This window comes from Miniopterus natalensis, chromosome X (assembly GCF_054644295.1).
Source record: "Miniopterus natalensis isolate mMinNat1 chromosome X, mMinNat1.hap1, whole genome shotgun sequence".
Classification (NCBI taxonomy): Eukaryota; Metazoa; Chordata; class Mammalia; order Chiroptera; family Miniopteridae; genus Miniopterus; species Miniopterus natalensis.
Window position 1 is genome coordinate 8,149,264 of NC_142103.1, and position 18,141 is coordinate 8,167,404.

The 18,141-nt window shown below is 39.2% G+C and overlaps 1 protein-coding gene across 1 annotated transcript in view; it reads left to right on the top strand.

The window, feature by feature from the left end:
* GPC3 (glypican 3) overlaps nucleotides 1-18,141 on the top strand; it is a 355,125-nt gene that overhangs the window by 184,529 nt on the left and 152,455 nt on the right. The window contains exon 3 of the mRNA XM_016198007.2: nucleotides 17,184-17,878. Coding sequence (XP_016053493.2) covers nucleotides 17,184-17,878 — 695 coding nt within the window. The remainder of the gene's footprint in view (nucleotides 1-17,183; nucleotides 17,879-18,141) is intronic.

Consider the following 18,141-nt stretch of genomic DNA (forward strand, 5'->3'; position numbering starts at 1 on the left):
CTACCACTCCCCAGCTTTATGACCTTGGACAAGTAGCTATACCTTTCAAAGCACCAGTTTCTGTCTGTAACATGGGAATTTTAATGATGGTACTTACCGCTTAGGGCTTTTGTGAGAATGAAAGAAGGTAATTTATGTATTTATCACAGAGCCTGGTACATGGTAATCCCTCAATAAGTGTTAGCTATTGTTGTAATGTGTTACCGTAATATATTATTTATAGAGATATATTTTAACATGATACCATTAGTAAACATTCAAATCTTGTAACTTGAGTGTACGTTGATTCCATGTTTATTAAGCAAGTTCTGGATAATCTCACTTCCCATATTGTTTACCCATGGGGAGATTATGTGAGGATATGTCATTTTGTGAGTTACATTTATCACTATAAATTGGTACGCCGGCAGTCAGCTTTTATTCATCAGTCTTTGGAATGTTTATTAGTATGGGTTCAATCAATTGTCAAAATTGAGTTTTGAGTCTCCAAACCCTGTGTGTTTTTCTATTTTAAACATTGCCCTCTGTGAGCTTGGTTGATGTGAATCCATCTCTGAGAGAATTATACACTCAACTCCAGACATAATAGGGTTTCCTGGAAGCCAGTCTTCCTGCATCCTCCAACCAATTAACTCCCTCTGTCTCTATCACAATTTCTACAGAATAAAATTAAAAGCTCATGCCCTCTTTTTATGTTATTTGAAATTTTAGTAATAGTGAATATGCCATTTGAAACTACCTTCCCCTCTCCTTTCCAAGGAGAATCTCTATTCTCCTATATTGGGCATTAGAGAGGGGTGATTAAAGAGCTCAGGCTTTGGATCCAGATGGACCTCACAGCTAAAATTACTAGCTGTGTGGCCTTGGGCAAGTTACTTCTGTTCTTTAAGTCTTGGTTTTCTCATCTATAAAATGGGAATAATAATTATGATAATAACTATCTCATAAGGCGGTTGTGAGGATTAAATGAATGAATAAGTGTAAGGGCCTTAGAATAGTGCCTGCTCCAAATGAATGTGCTATGCAGATATCAGTTGGAGTCACTGTTGTCATTATTACTTTTATTTAATCATTATGGCACCAGTCTGCTGACAATGATACTCAACCTGGATTGTCAATCAGTATCAGCACTAGCTCTAGGGATGCCGAGGCATTTTTATCTTATCATTTTAATCTATCTTATCTTATCTTATCTCATTCTATTTTATTTATTTTTAGGGAGAGAGGGAGAGGGAGTGGAAGAAGGAGAAGGAAAGGGAGACTGGGAGGAGGAGAGAGAGAGATATCAATGCAGGAGAGAAGCTTAGATCAATTGCCTCTCTCATGCGCCCCAACCAGGGATTGAACCTATAACCTGGGCATGTGCTCTGACAGGGAATTGGTGTGTGGGACGATGTTCCAACCAACTGAACCACCCACCCAGGGTGCCAGGGCATTTTTAAAACAAAATTAACTTATATTTTAATTTTTTTAAAAAGGACACAGCATTTATAGAGGGATGGAATAGGATGATAACATTAGCCAGAATGAGCTAGTGAAAGAGACACAACTCCAGCTAGGTTGGGACCAATCATGGTGAATCTCGTTGCCAGGTTGCTTGTCAGCAACAGACCTTTCTTGGCATTGGTATGTGCTGGCAGGATGTACCAGTGTCTTTCTTTATGATCAATACTGACATATGTCTGCTCAGATAAATTAACATTCTCATCTGACATCTCATTTTGTGGAACCAAGATAGCAAGCCAGTGTGTGAGCTGACCCCCATAACCCTACAGCTAAGAAATATATACTGTATACCATTGTATTTTTACTCTAACAAGCATTGAAAAATGGCAGGTAAACTTTTCTTTTCTTTTTTTTTTATATGGCCACATTTGCTGACCTCCACTTGGCTTTTCTTTGAGAGGCACATGGAAAGAAGACTGAAAATTTAATAGAGGAGTAGGAAAGGGACACAAGGAAAAGAGGCATGTTATCATTTGTCAGCATATGATAACTTGTTCCATAGTAAAAACTAAGATCTAAACAGTTCTTAAAATCTTAAAGACTTAGCATAGGAATTGGGCAGGCTAATTATGAGTCTGTTACAGGAGTGATTTTAACATCATTTACGTACTTTACTATCCCGTTGAATCATCGGTGGTATGCTAGAACCACAGGGCACCTATCTTTCCTTTCCCCTCCCTGCCCAAAGAATTTCGAGCCTAAGGAATAATAGACAACAGTTCATTTCTCTGTTTTGGTTTCAGTCATTCTGGGCAAGAGGAATTAACCTTAGTGACTTCCACACACAGATTTTGGACAACGACAGAGTTAAATTTTAATTGTTCTTTTTGTGGCACATGTCTCAAACTGGAACAATACAATGGCATTTTGAGGGTTTCCCCCTCATCTTCTTTTTAAACAGATAAAATTTTCAGTGTTGTCAATTCCAATGTCCTAGACCCCACGAGCTGGAATTTATAGCTCAGCTGAGGTCAGTGAGGTCAGCAGAGGACATACTGCAATTGTGCTGTGTCTTCCTTTGCACTGGAACTGGGGCTGCCTCCAGGCCCACACAGAGGACCCCCAGGCATGTCTAAGGAATGTGCTAAGCAACAGGATCAGAAGGCCTCATTAAGAAAAGTGACTGTAACTTACATTTTGGGGATTTTTCTTTAAAATGCCCCATCTCAGAATCAGCTTTTTCCAGGCACATTGCCAAATTACAGCAATGGACCATTTTTAAATGCCCATTTAAAATAAGGACTTTTGAATGTTGTACTGTGGCAAAGGTCTTTTTGGCAGAAAGCCACTTTAGACATCAGATCATTCCAAGCATTACTTTAAAATAGTGCCCTTTTAGTAATGTAGGCAATGTCTTCTTTGAACCCAGAAAATGTCATTGTACCAGAGCAGACATAAATGGAGCTGGTCTGGCCAACAGCTGGATTTTCTTTCCCACAGATGTTTCCTTCACAGGCATTGAGCCTTGAGAGTTTATACTGTCCCTTGTCCATCTGTCCTGGTGGAACTATCTTCCATTGATTCATACCTTCCCCCATTCACTTCCAGATTTAAATATTAAGTAAGTTTGTGGGGGTGAGAGATGGAGAAGTTAAAAGGAAGGAAATTCATTGTGACCAAAGAGGATGCAACTCCTGAAAACTAAAAGAAAAAACATCTTGCTATGAGGAAGATCCCGTGCTCAGTTTTTCCCCCTTATCTGGAATGCAGTGGGGAAGTTAATGGCAGGGGCTGCCAGAGGTTTACCTAAGAGAGTTCTAAAATTGTGGGCTTGGGTCTTCTGTAAAGAAAGACTTGCAGTTGTTAGAAGCTTGGGGACAAATGGCAGCAAAAGATGTTCATGTCTCTGATGCTACTAAGTAACCAAGGTAGCTCTGAGCGACTTGCTTCCTATTTCCAGCTCAAGACCTGAGGCCCTGTCATAGATTGTAATATTGCATGTGATAGTTGCCAGAGGTACCTGGACAGTATAAAATTAGAAGCTGAATCAAGCATTTGTATTTGTGGGAGTGGTTTCTTGCCTTTCTGACCACAGCATTTCTTCATGCAGGTTGCAATTCCAGGATTATCTCAATTTCTGGCTCTCCATTTTTATAACTTCCTTTTAAACCCATTTTCACAGTTTGTTAAAATAATCAACTGTTCAAGATTGTTCAGAAGGTCAAATTCCATTAGGTCACCCAGTCCTTAGTCATTAATATCACTTGTTGTTTTGCAGTACAATTTGCACAGTCATTATGACCAGCATTGTCATCCTTTGTGAAAGGAGGGTGGTATGCTCTTGCATGCATGGCATTCAGCATTTGCTACAAGGAACCATTGTAGTTATATATATATAATATATAAAGGAACATGTCCTTTATATACTTACGTCTTAAGAAATGTTATCCCTTTTAAAAACAAATACAATAATTTTTAATAAAAGAGTTGTTTCTCTAACTCATTTCTTTGAATTTGCACTAGGGTTTTAGGCTTTTCAGATAGTTGCTGAAGCCTCCAATAATTGCTACAGACCAGAATTCAAGTAGCAGCCAAGCCTCAGGATTTAGCTGGTTCAGGGCAAATAGATACTAATTAATAATTAATTCAGGCCAAGAAACATTAGTTGACCTGCCTCATACATCATACTGGTACTGTAGTATTTTTTTTCCCTACTGCATCTCAGCATTCTAGATGTCAGTAAAATTGGTTCTTCATCCAGAAATTAAGGTGGAGAGAAGGAGGTGATGTGGGGTAAGAAGGAGGAGAGAAATCATAGGCAGTTCTTAGATATGTACACACTGTATTTTTTTTTAAATTTATCTTTATTGTTGAAAGTATTACAGGTGTCCCATTTTTTCCCCCCAATTGACCCCCTCCACCTAGCTCCCATCCCCTCCCCAGGCCTTCACCCTGTCATTGTCTGTGTCCATGGGTTATGCATATATGAATATAACTTCTTTGGTTAATCTCTTCTCACCCTCCACCCCCCTTCCCTCTTCCATCTGAAATATGACCATATGTTACATGCGTCAATGTCTCTGGATCTATTTAGTTCGTCAGATTCTTTTGTTCATTAGCTTCTTGTTAAAGAAGACCCTTCAACATTTCCTGTAGTGCTGGTCTGGTGGTGATGAACTCCTTTAGCTTTTCCTTGTCTGAGAAGCTCTTTATCTGACCTTCAATTCTAAATGATAGCTTTGCTGAGTAGAGCAATCTTGGTTGTAGTTCCGTTTTTCATCACTTTGAATATTTCTTGCCACTCCCTTCTGGCCTGCAAAGTTTCTGTTGAGAAATCAGCTGACAGTCGTATGGGTGCTCCCTTGGAGGTAATTAACTGCTTTTCTCTTGGTGCTTTTAAGGTTCTCTCTTTGTCTTTAACCTTCGGCATTTTAAGTATGATGTGTCTTGCTGTGAGCCTCTTTGGGTTCCTCTTGTTTGGGACCTTCTGTGTTTCCTGGACTTGTAAGTCTATTTCTTTCCGCAGGTAAGGGAAGTTTTCTGTAATTATTTTTTCCAATAGGTTTTAAATTTCTTGCTCTCTTTCCTCTCCTTCTGGCACCCCAATAATACAAATGTTGGGCCTCTTGAAGTTGTCCCAGAGGCTCCTTATACTATCTTCATATTTCTGAATTCTTTTTTTCTTTTTGCTTTTCTGGTTGGGTGTTTTTTGTTTCTTCATGTTCCAAATTGCAGATTTGATTCTCAGCATCCTCTACTCTACTGTTGATTCCCTGTAAATTATTCTTCATTTCAGTTCCTGTAGCCTTCATTTCAAATTGGTCCTTTATTATGTCATCGATTTTCTCAATTATTTTTGTCATACTCTTACTAATATCCTTGAGCATCCTTGTAACCATTATTCTGAACTCTGTATTTGTTAGCTTGCTTGGATCTATTTCATTTAGTTCCTTTTCTAGAGTTTTCTTTTGTTCTTTCCTTTGTGACATGTTTCTTTGCCTCCACATTTTGGCTGCTTCATGGTGTTTGTTGCTGTGTATTAGGTAGAGCTGCTCTGTCTCCTGGAATTGGTAGAGTGGCTTTGTGTAGTAGGTGTCCTGTAGAGTCCAGTAGCTTAGCCTCTGCAGTCACCTGAGCTGGGCCTTCTAGGTGCTCCCCTGTGAGGGCTGTGTGCACTGTCCTGTTGTAGTTGAGCCTTGGTTGCTGTTGGCATCACTGGGAGGAATTGACCCCCAGGCCAATCAGCTGTGAGGACCAGCTACAGCTACACCCAGAGAGCTGCTGTGCTGGAGATCCCCCTATGGAGCAGGATTTACTTCAGTGGAGCTTTTGCGTTCACCAAGGGCACCCCTTGAGTGTGTCACTTGTGAATGTGGTAGGGTTGTGGTCGAGTCTGACCACCGAGTACAGTGTCTCTGGGGCCTCCCGGAAGGTGCAAAGTCAGCCTGTGCCTGTGCCTTGCCCAGGGCCACCCAGCATGAGATACACAGCAAACCGTAGTTGGCTGCTCCTTGTGCTGGGTCTGGAGGTGCCCAGGAGAGGCCAAGAAATGAGCCAATGCAGCTGCCGCTAGTGCCAGGCCTGGGGCCACTTATCAAGCCGTATGGGGCAGCTGCTGCTTGTTTGAGAGATTTTAGGAAAGTCCTAAGCATGAGGCTCGAGAGGCCACTTGCATAGAAAAGCCCCTGGAAATGGCCTGGATGAGCAGCAGGTGGGGAGGGGCGGGGCCTCCGGGAATCACGGGGCGGGGCCAAAGGCGTGAGTCAGGTGCTGGGGATTCAAACATGGCGCCTGCCCGCCGGCTGTGCGAGGAGGACTCGCCAAAGGAGCCATGGCCTCCGCCAGCCCTTCTGCCTGGGAGGAAGTCGCCCTCCATCTCTTGCCCGGATCTCAGGCAGGTTAGTTCCTCCCCGAGTGTCCCGGGTCCTTTCCGGCTGCTGCCCGGCGCTGGGCTCAGAGGGAGCGTCCGAGTGAGTCCGTGCCGGGCCCTTAAGAGGAGCTGCTGGGGCTCCCGCGGCCTCCGCGACCCTCAGGGACAGTCCCCGCTGGTTTCACAGCCCGGAGTTGTGGGGACGTCCCTTCCCGGCCCTGGAGCCCTGGGCTGGGGCCCTGCTGTGGGGCTGGCACCCCTCCCTCCTCTGGGAGACCCCCGCTGCCGAGATTCCCTCCCGGGTTTACCCGAGGCACCGGGTGTGGGCCCACGGCCTCGTCTCCACAATGGTGGTTTTGTGTCTTAGTTGTAATTTCCATGTGGTTTCGAGAGGCGGTGGGTGCAGCTGTTACCTACGCCACCATCTTGTTTTCCTCCACGCTGGATTTTTGGATACATGACAACAATTTTCTTCTTAAACAAAATCTGTGTCAAGAAGAGATTGTTAAATACCCCCTGAAAAAGGAAGAAAAGTTTGATTCATGGGAAGGTACATGGAGTCACCTTTACTTACTTGCAAGTTCTTCTAGGAGAAAGAATTCTTTAGGTGCTTGATGCTCAATAAGTTGTGAACCACTTCCCCTTCTGCTTGTAAACATTACAGACTTCTTGTGAAGCAGCCAGCTTTTATCAGACTATTAAGCAGTCAAGTCATAATTGCAAATCATAGTGGTTGCTTCAGTGTCTTGATGGCACTTGAAAGAAAACTGAGAGAAACAGAGACTTCCATGCCTAGGTTCACCAGAACTGTCTACAGAGTCACACCATGATTTTTTCTACCAGCTGACTATTTTGGTCATGTTCTAACTTAATCCTGGAGATTCACCTGTCTTCCCACCCAGTTCCGTCACATAGACTAATACCAGACACATACATACAACACACACAACTCAGTTCCAATGTGGGAGCAAAAATTATTTTATAAAGTTGGTAGTATATAAGAGCAGTTTGCAAAAGGTAAAAGTTTCTCTCCTTCTGACAAGTTCAAAAGAAAGCCACATGGTTAACCTTTGTTGGTTTTCCACCCCTTCCCTCCTGCCATTGAATTTGTTGGAGCCACTGTGGTAATACCTTTCTGCCAAGTCTTTGGTTGCTGCCCACTGAGGGCACCTAAGCAGCTGTCTCCTCCTGAGTTAAGCCATTCTTCATGAGTCCCCTGGCTTTCACCTTCACTGTGTTTCATGTACTGGAGTACCCTGTAGGAGACTGAGTCCCAAGAAGCTGTCAAGGTCCTGGACCTTGAGTCCTGTCTCTGCCAGTAGCCCTTTGAAGCTCAAGGGAGGGCCTGGCCTTTTTGAAAAGTCTAGCTTTTAAATTAAATACCATAGTTTTGTGATTAGAGCTGAGAGCTCTGAGATTTCATACCCATGTTAGTAACCCCTAGGAAATGCACCATATTGACCTTAAAACCCCACTTATTTTCTTATAATTTTTATTTCATCATAGCTATAAGGCACTGCAGGCAATATATTTCCAGGAAATTATTGTTCTTGGTAAGCAGTTGGAATCATTCAGACTTTTGCCTTGTTCCTCACATCTTACTCAAGTTATGGAATTATTTTCCTGAAACATCCAGTAAACCCAGTATAGCCAAACAGTGGAAATATGAAGGTGTAGTTGAACCAAAAGGGGAAAAAAAAAGACAAGCCACCCATACCTTGAGGCATTATTGCATAGTGTTTTAGTGTGTAAGCTCTGGTGTCAGACTGCATGAATTTAAATCTTGGCTCTTTTATTTACTGACTGTATAACATTTAGCAAGTTACTTAATCTGTACCTCAGTTTTCTTATCTATAAAATGCAGACAATAGTATACCTACCTCATAGGATAGTCCTGACAATACCTGAATTAATTCACATAAAGCACTTAAAACACCGCCTGGCAGAGGTAAATGCTCTATGGACATTAGTTCTTATTATACCTAAAGTTACTTTTTAAATGCCATGTGATATTTTTCCTGGAAGGAGGTGGATATAATGGAAAACACATTGCACAGATAGTCAGGAGTCCTATCTTCCTATGTTTCGTTCCTGCCACCAGCTACCACATAGCCATAGGATTTGGAGCCAATCTTGGTTTCAGTAACCTCATCTGTGAAATTGAGAAAATATTTCTCTTAACTACTGTTCATACACATGTGCATTACACACACATCACCCCCACTTACACACACACACACACATCCACTTTCAGTGATAGAAGGGGAGAATTAAATGAGAACACAAATTTGAAAGCTCTGAAGCAACATGAAACACTCAGTTATGGTGATCGTGTTGCCATGTATACTATGTATACTTAGGCTATAGCAGACTCTGAGCACAAAATGTACTTTCATATCTATAAGTTATTTTTTGCTTTTCAAAGGAAATAGGCCATCCAGGATTTTATCACAGCTGGCTATTGCAAGCCTCTAAGCCATAAAAACCATATTGCTTGCGTGTTTTATTCACAGTCTAGCAGATAGTGTGCATTTAGTAAATATTAAATGGAAAAATATATTTTTATACAAGAGCAATCAATCTAATGAGACAGCTAAGATGCCTCAAAAAAGGTCTTAAAATGGTTTTCTAGCAAGTGCTTAATGTTGTTGACTTTACATAATGTCAAGGTCCTGTGATAATTTAGGTCCCAAACAAGTTGAAATTTGGTTTGGACACATGTACGGCTCAGCAGGAGAAGCAATAGCCTAAACTTTTAGGTCTTGGCATATCTTTCCCTAGATCTACTTTATCTTTCACAAGAGAGTGGACAGTAATCTCATGGCTCTCTATGTGTGAAAAGAAAAAAGAAAATTGTTATAAAGAGGGTTCAGTGGGTACTTGTTGAGTATATGAATGAATAAGGCCATAGGAGCATGTGTGTGTAAATTCTAAGCCACCTCAGATCTAGTATGTCTCATTAGTGAGAGGAAGGAGATGGGAATGCATTTGCAGTAACCATGGGGAAGAGGAGTATGTTGCTTTTGAAATCACTAAAGCACTGCAGAAGCACTTGCAGAAATACAAAGTGCTATGAAAACTTTTAATGACAAGTTACAGACACAGTTCTCTCCAGTAACAATGGTTGCATAAACTACTGACAATTGAACTTTTTAAGATATTCATTTAGTGTCTAAATGGTTAAAGGAAGACAGAAGATCAGACAAGAGCAAGACTGTGTCAAACGAACACATTAATTGTCCTAACAACAACATAAAAGATCCCCTAGTTGTTGAGCTTGTTCTTTTCAATATCTACAGGTATACTGAAAAGAAATACAGGTTTTTATTAGATAAAGGCATTACCGGATGTTTGCATTTAAACCTTTAAGTGAAGCCATGCCCTCTCTATAGAGCAGAATCTTTCATTCAGTCTGTCTTCAAAAGCCTATTTTTATTTTCCTAAGCTATGGTTAGTAATAGGTGGTTAAGAGAAGAAACTCCTTAGCCTTGATTCATGGAATTAAGGTCATACACTAGAAAAAGGAAATGTCACAAGTTGACAAGAAAATAACCAGATCTAGAATGTCTTAGTGATTTTTTTTTTTTTTTTTTTTGGTCTAGCTGACACAGAAGTCATTCTTCTTGTGACGTTTGGAGTAATCCATGCCCCCTCCCCATAAGCTCTTTGGAGAAGGACCTTTGTTTGTTTGTTTGTTTTTAGAAAAGATTTTAATAAAGTGGATTTGGTGAGTTCTGGGGGCTTTTTAACTATTTAATAGTGGATTCTGGGAAGAATGATAGAACTTTACTTCCTTAGATAGTATCAGGCTTTCTTTTGTAAAGAGGGAACTGTAAGATCTAAGAATGTGACCTTAATGCCTCTTTTGGCAGGTGTCATTTCTTAGCCATGGGAACCTTGAATAAGTAAGAATATTTCCCAATCAACCAAGAATTGGCTTGTTCAAGTGAATACTTAGGAGGGAGGGAAGAATGAAAAAAGACTAACGATTATGTATTAGAACTAACGCATCAAGATCATAGGGCAAGGTGTGGTCCAGCATAAAAAATGCTGGCCCACAAGAGTCTCTTATAAGATCTTATAAGAGGTATTATTGGTGTGTCCACAGTAAAATGAGTTCCTAAACCTCAGTGGCTTCTGTAAGACAATTTTTTTTTCTTAAAATAAAGTTTTATCAATTTTAGAAATAAGTCATTATCTAGGGTTCCCTACATTCTTCTGTTTAGCCACTTTCCTGATTTCTCAAGGGTGGTTTATTTCTGAATCCAATGTGAAAACAGACATTTTGTGGGCCATGACAAAGCTGGCTTTATTAGTGCCTACCTAATCTTAGAGTTGTTAAGTACATTTGACCAAAATTTTAAAGATTTGGTTAAAGGGTCAGAAGATAAAAGATTTAGGAAGGATTATGTATGCAGAATTCAACCTCGGGCCCTGACAACTGCTGGAGAAAACAGTGTTAGGCTGCTAATGAGCCATTTATGAATACAGATATTTTAGTTGCTACTAAAACTCATAAGAATAGGCTGTTGAAACAATGTTTTGTCTTGAAATGGTAAATAGAGCTCCTCTTTCTCTCCACCTAATTTATATACACACCTACTTATTTATATCCTACCTTGACCCAAAAAGAGTGTAAAGTACTCTCCAAAAGTGCACGTAATAAAAGCATGATATGATGCAACGAAAATGCATAGAAACAATCAGGAAAAGGTGAAAATACTGGTAGGAAAGTATGATGTAAGGTTATAATACATAATACAAGACATGACGTTTACTATGCTTGATAGAGGTAGACCATAAATTTGGTCTGTGCTTTTTAGCAACAAATGTGAAGCAGGAAAAATGATTGGATAACATGAATCACAGGGAGAGGTAGAGAGAGAAACATCAATGTGTGTGTGGGGGGGAGAGAGAGAGAGAGAGAAAGAAAGAGAAAGAGAAATAGAAAGAAATATTGATGTGAGAGAGATAGAACCTGCAACCTGGGTATGTGCCCTGACTGGGAATCACACCAGGTACCTTTTGGTGCGCGGGACAACATTCAACCAACTGAGCGACACCAAGCAGGGCGAGTGAATCTTTAATTTTTTTAAACATGTTTTATTGATTTCAGAGAGAGTAAGGGAGAGGGAGAGAGAGATAGAAACATCAATGATGAGAGAATCATCATTGATTGGTTGCCTCCTGCACTTCCTCTACTGGGGTTTGAGCCCACAACCAGGGCATGTGCCCTGACCCGAAATCGAACTGTGACCTCCTGGTTCATAGGTCAATGCTCAACCTCTGAGCCACGCCAGCCGGAAGAGAGTGAATTATTTTTAATGGTCTTCTTTGGTCTGTAGTACCCTTAGGGGAAAATATCTATCTAACTATTGTTCATTCTATCTATCTATCTATCATCTATCTATCTATCTATCTATCTATCTATCTATCTATCTATCTATCTATCTATCATCTATCTATCTATCTATCTATCTATCTATCTATCTATCTATCTATCATCTATCTATCTATCTATCTATGTATCTATCTATCTATCTATCTATCTATCTATCTATCATCTATCTATCTATCTATCTATGTATCTATCTATCTATCTATCTATCTATCATCATCTATCTATCTAATCATCTATCATCATCTGTCTATCATCTCTGTCTACCTACCTATCAATGAAATGATACATGTCACTAATGAAAAATGTCACTATTTTTTTTATTTCTAATTAATTTACCTTGGTATTTAGAAGCCTAGTATGTAAAACTTAAAAAGCAAGACTACATAAGTTTATAGTTTGGTCATGGGCCTGCACAAATAAATGGCTTATATTTAATACCAACTTATTTCTAAACTTGCTTAATTCTAGTTAAATTCTTGTGGAACATTAAATGCCAGAAAAATTGAACAGAAGTTGGAGCAACACTTTTAGTGTCTTCTCTATGAACTATTTTAGAAAATGTGGGGGCTTTTCTTACAACCTAATCTTGCCATTTTTTATGTGGCTGACTTAAAAAAAAAAAATCATTCTGTATTCAAAAATAACATTGAAATGTGTTACCTATTTGGGTGTTTTGGTCCATTAACTTTTTCTGGTGGTTTTCCCAATTAAAATTACATTGATGCCATATGGCATCTATTGTGTGTTAAAACTCCCTAACTCATGAAAGAAATGTCAAAGCAGATTGGGAGAAAAAAGGAGGTAAAGAGTTAACATTTTTCAGTGGTTATAGTCACTGGCTCCTCAAAACTAATTTCCAAGGTCCAGATTTTCTCATTTAAAAAAATTAATAGACTTTACTTTTTAGAACATTTTTTGATTTAAACAAAAATGAAGCACAAAGTACAGAGTTTCTATTTGCTCCCTCTCCCTTGCACAAAGTTTCCTACATTATTAGCATTGGTGTGTTACATGTTATAATTAATGAATCAATATAAATACATTATTATTAACTAAACTTCATAGTTTACATTAAGATTTATTTTTTAGGTTGCACAGTTCTGTGGGTTTTAACAAATGCATAATGTCTTGTATCCTCTGTAAGAATATCATACAGAACTGTTTCACCACCCTAAAAATCCTCAGCTTCACCCATTCACCTCCCTCCCATTCTTTTCCCACCCCCAAATCCCTGGTAACCAGTGGTCTTTTTAGTGTCTCCATAGTTTTGCTGTTTAGTTTAGAGAACCTCAAATATTTGGAATCAGGCAGTATGTAGCATTTTAAAACTGGCTTCTTTCACTTAGCAAGAGATATTTAAGATTCCTTTATATCTCTTGATGATTTAATAGCTCATTTCTTTTTATGGCTAAATAGTATTCCATTGTATGGATATACCACTTTTTGTTTAGCCTATTGAAGGACACCTTGCTTGTTTCCAGTTTTGGGTGATTATAAAAATAAGCTACTATAAACATTCTTGTGCAGGTTTTTTGTGTGAACAGAAGTTTTCAACTACATTGGGTAAAAAACTAGGAGCACAATTGCTGGATCTCATGGTGAAAGAATATTCGGTTTTGTTTTTTTTTTAAATTTTTTATTTTTTCAATTATAGTTTATATTCAATATTATTTTGTATTAGTTTCAGGTATTCAGCATAGTGGTTAGACAATCATATACTTTACAAAAAAATTCAAAGTTTTCTTTTTCAATTAAGGTAACTATGCTGGAAAACAAGGACTGTTTTCGAGCCCAATCCATGATGTGACATTCATCCTAGGAACTTAAAAGTTCTTCTTATAAAGTATTTGCCATTCTTAAAATTCTGGAAAACTACCTTGAAAAAAGTAACGTGCTTCTATAAGGACTACCTTATTCTATTTTTTTTTTTTTTATTGGTCAAAATGTTACAGATGTCCCCTTTTTCCCCATTGACCTCTTCCACCCCACACCCATTCCCCACCCCAGGCCTCCACCACACTATTGTCTGTGTCCACGGGGAGAGGACTACGTTTTTCTTAAGGGCTTGATGGGAACTCAATGGTTCATTTATTTCTATTTTCCAACCACAAGTATACTTTCCTCTTAAAAATTATCCAGTCTTCTACTGAAAAGGCCCATGAAAACACATTTCTTTCTGTCTAGGTTTAGCGATATGTTCTGTGTCCTAGACTGGGGATTTAGAAGTTATTGAACCATTTAAAGAGAGGAAATAGCCTGATTGCACACTTCACATATCAAACTACATCTGGAGAATTGTGTTCCTTTTTGACCACCATAATTTATGGAGGATGTTGACAATACTAGAGTGTGTCCAAACAGTGGTGACCAGGATGATAATGAGGACATCTACAAATCTAGAAACCTTGCTATATTTGGATGTATATTCATTTTATTCGATATGTTTATCTGTATCATTTATCTTTATATTGTAAAACAAAAATTAGAATATTTTCTGTTTCATGCCAAAGTTTTCATAATATCTCTGATTTTACATTTTTCCAAATTTTCTTGGACATAGCTCTTGACCACTTCCCAGGAAAAAGACAAAGGAAAACCTCCCCTACCTTAAGGGTATAATATTATCTGACCAAAAAAATCAATGAGTTGAACTTCCTTGCAGTAATTCTAGGCCTTGGCTTCATTCCATTAAACCTCAAGTTGCCAACCTCAAGCTGAGTATCATTTTTCATCTAGTGTTGGTTCCTATAAGTCTCCAAGGAGCCTTTGCTTGAGTGGTTATGGTTCAGTCTGTTGCCCAGTGATATAGAAGTAAGGGGGATGGACAACACCCAGAGATGTACTAAATGGATTCTGAGCTTTGAAAGTTGGAGCAGGGAGCACATGTGAGCTTGAGGTTAGATATGAACCCCTAGCCCTTTTTCCCACTGCAGTATATGTTGTTAATTCTTTTTGCAGAAGAGCTCATGATCTTTTGTAATTTTTTCTATTGATCCAACAGTGCTAGTTACAGAAACTTTGAAAAAGGTTATGGCAGTATAGTCTAGGGAATTTCACTGTCGTATGTTTTGCACATTAGACAACAAATACCCTGTGCTAGAGATGAAATTTGCCTTGTAGATAATTCGTTTTAGGGTAGCTTAGATGATTGAGATCTGCAGGGTAGCATTGCATTGCCACTCTTCCTTCTCTTACCTCATGTTTCCCCAAGGCAAAGGTTAAAGTATGACTGTTTTGTTGGTCTTTGGGCTAAAATTTCTCCTAATATATTTCTGTTCATAGAGAAGAAGCCAGTGGAAAAATAATGAGCTTAAAAAATAACTTTAAAAAGGTTTTTGAAATTATGTGTATTGGCTATAGGGCCAAGGGCAGCTGGGGTGTAACCAATGCTGAGAGAAACTAGTCTCTGAGTTGACTGCTTCTACTTTGCAGTTGTGTGACCCTGGGAAAGTGCTTAACCTCTGCTGAGTCTCAATTTCATCATTTATAAAATGGGGATTGCAATACCAAATCAGAAAGTTGTTGCAAAAAGTAGATATTATAATATACTTTGAAATGCTTTGTGAATGCTAAACCATATAGCTTGTATTTTTAATACAAGGATGGTGTATCATTTATACACCTAGTACCTAGCACAGAGCCTAATATATAATAAATGATTGCTAGCTAAAGTTGAAATGAATAAGTAAGCCCTGGCCAGGTAGCTCAGTTGGTTAGAGCATTGTCCTGATATGCCAAGGTTGCAGGTTCGATCCCTTGTTAGGGCACATAAAAGAATCAACCAATGAATGAATAAATAAGTGGAACAACAAATCTCTCTCTCTCTCTCTCTCTCTCTCTCTCAGAATCAATAAATACAAATTTATTTTATAAAAATAAATGAGTAGTTCTAAATCTCCATATTTCTGATGATTTTAAAGAATTCACTGATCCTTTGTTTTCAGTTAGTTGATCTCTTGGCCTCATTAAACCTTTAGAGTCAATGATTGATGGGGTTAGGAAGAGACTGTTATAAGATAGATAAACTTTCCAGGAATTTCTTGGCATTCTATACAAAATAAAACAAACATGTGAACATATAGCAACTGGTGGAAATGAAGATTAACTTTCTCAAGTGGGCTTGAAAACCCAGTAGAATTGCATTGGCATCTGTTCAACATTTTAGGGCAAGTCATAAGCTCAAGGGAAGAATCTAGCAAGCGTGTTCTACCTTGTGAGTGATCTGGGACAGATGGTGGTGGCACAACCTAGACATCACTTCTGTCATAGGTGACTGAGATGCTGGACTAAGTGATCCCAAGGAGCTGTTGGCGTACAGTCTCTCTAGTAGTCTGAAAGTGGTAATAATTTGATTTTTCAAGCCTCATGAATTGGCATCATTTGGAGTACATCTGTCACGGACCTTTGCACTTTGGAAGGAAATGAAAGAAAGTACTAAGTTAATTTTAAATGTCTCAAGAAACTTGGTTATTTTTGTTTGTTTTTAAACTGTCTTATTTCTTGAAAAACCTATTATTGTGGTTATTTTCTCTTCCCTCATATTAATGTGGGACTCTGATTATTTGGAATAATTTATGTCTCGAGTGTTTCAGTTTGAAGAAAATGAGATGGTGACATTACTACTTTCTCTCTCAACCCAATGACACTAATTGGGTCTTATGCCAAGGGGTAGGAGCAGGTGATGTAATCCTGAATTCATAGCTTCTGTAGAGCATATAAGCCAAGGCTTCTAAGCCATGTGGAAGCTGAACTTACCAAAGAAGCTTAGCAGTTGTAATTCCAGATGTTCGGCTTGCAAATCCCAGAGGTGGTGTTTTCAATATCAAATGTATGGATAAGTGCATGGATTGCTTTTTTTTCCCCCATCCAGATACCCATTTAAGGGATAAATTCCATTTCTGTATCTGGCAATCTGTTAGATAGTTCCCTTTGAAGTTATCTAGAAAACAGCTACCAAAAATGATTAAATTTGTGATAGCTTTTATTCTTGGCTAAAAACTTGCCTCTCCTCCAGGGCTGAACAGGCTTAAATCGTTATGTGAGTTTACATAGTATATAGTTTGTTGTCAAATATTTATCTCCATCCCAAAATGAAATGTCTTGAAATACAAGACATGTTTAACTAAATAAATCAATTAGAGAAAGAAAAATAACTTCTCACTTAGCCTATTTTTAATCAGTATTTTCAAGAGAGGCCGAAATGTTAACTGAATCCTGGCTTTTGTCATTTGAAATATAATTTGTGTGTTTAAGAATTTATCTACACATCAGGGTTTGGAGTTTATATTCAGAAAGGAAAATTGATTTATAGGAGCAAGCAACTGCAGGAGTCGAGGCAGTATGAGTCAATTATTTAAGGCAAATGGGACCTTAGTCACCATAGCAATAGAGAGATTTCTAACTCAATTACACCCTGGATTTTCATGCTTTAAATTTGTGGGCATTTCTCTATCTCTTATTTTACAGAGGCCTTTGAAATTGTCGTTCGTCATGCCAAGAATTATACCAATGCCATGTTCAAAAACAACTATCCAAGCCTGACCCCACAAGCTTTTGAGTTTGTGGGTGAATTTTTTACCGACGTGTCTCTCTACATCCTGGGTTCTGACATCAACGTGGATGATATGGTCAATGAACTGTTTGATAGCCTGTTTCCAGTCATCTATACCCAGCTGATGAATCCAGGCCTGCCTGAGTCAGCCTTAGACATCAATGAGTGCCTCCGTGGGGCAAGGCGTGACCTGAAAGTATTTGGGAATTTCCCCAAGCTTATTATGACCCAGGTTTCCAAGTCACTGCAAGTTACTAGGATCTTCCTCCAGGCCCTGAATCTTGGAATCGAAGTGATCAACACAACTGATCACCTGAAGTTCAGTAAGGACTGTGGCCGAATGCTCACCAGAATGTGGTACTGCTCTTACTGCCAAGGACTGATGATGGTTAAGCCTTGTGGTGGCTACTGCAATGTGGTCATGCAAGGCTGTATGGCGGGTGTGGTGGAGATTGACAAGTACTGGAGAGAATACATCCTGTCTCTTGAAGAACTGGTGAACGGCATGTACAGAATCTATGACATGGAGAATGTACTGCTTGGTCTCTTCTCGACAATCCATGATTCCATCCAGTATGTTCAGAAGAATGGAGGAAAGCTGACCACCACAGTGAGTACCAGTCTATAGTTTTCAGAGGAACTGTGTCCTATTGGGATGGGGCAGCCTGGGTAGTAGCAGGGGCCGTTGAAGAGAAGTGAGAAAAAGATCAAAGGGTTAGAAGGGATGAGGGATGAATGACCTGAGTTAGGCAGCACATTGAGACCACGGGTTATGGAGCCATAATGCCTGGCTTTGAATTTTAGTTCCACTCATTTGCTTGCTGTGTGAACTTGGGTGAATAATTTTATCTTTATGAGCCTCATATTTCTGAT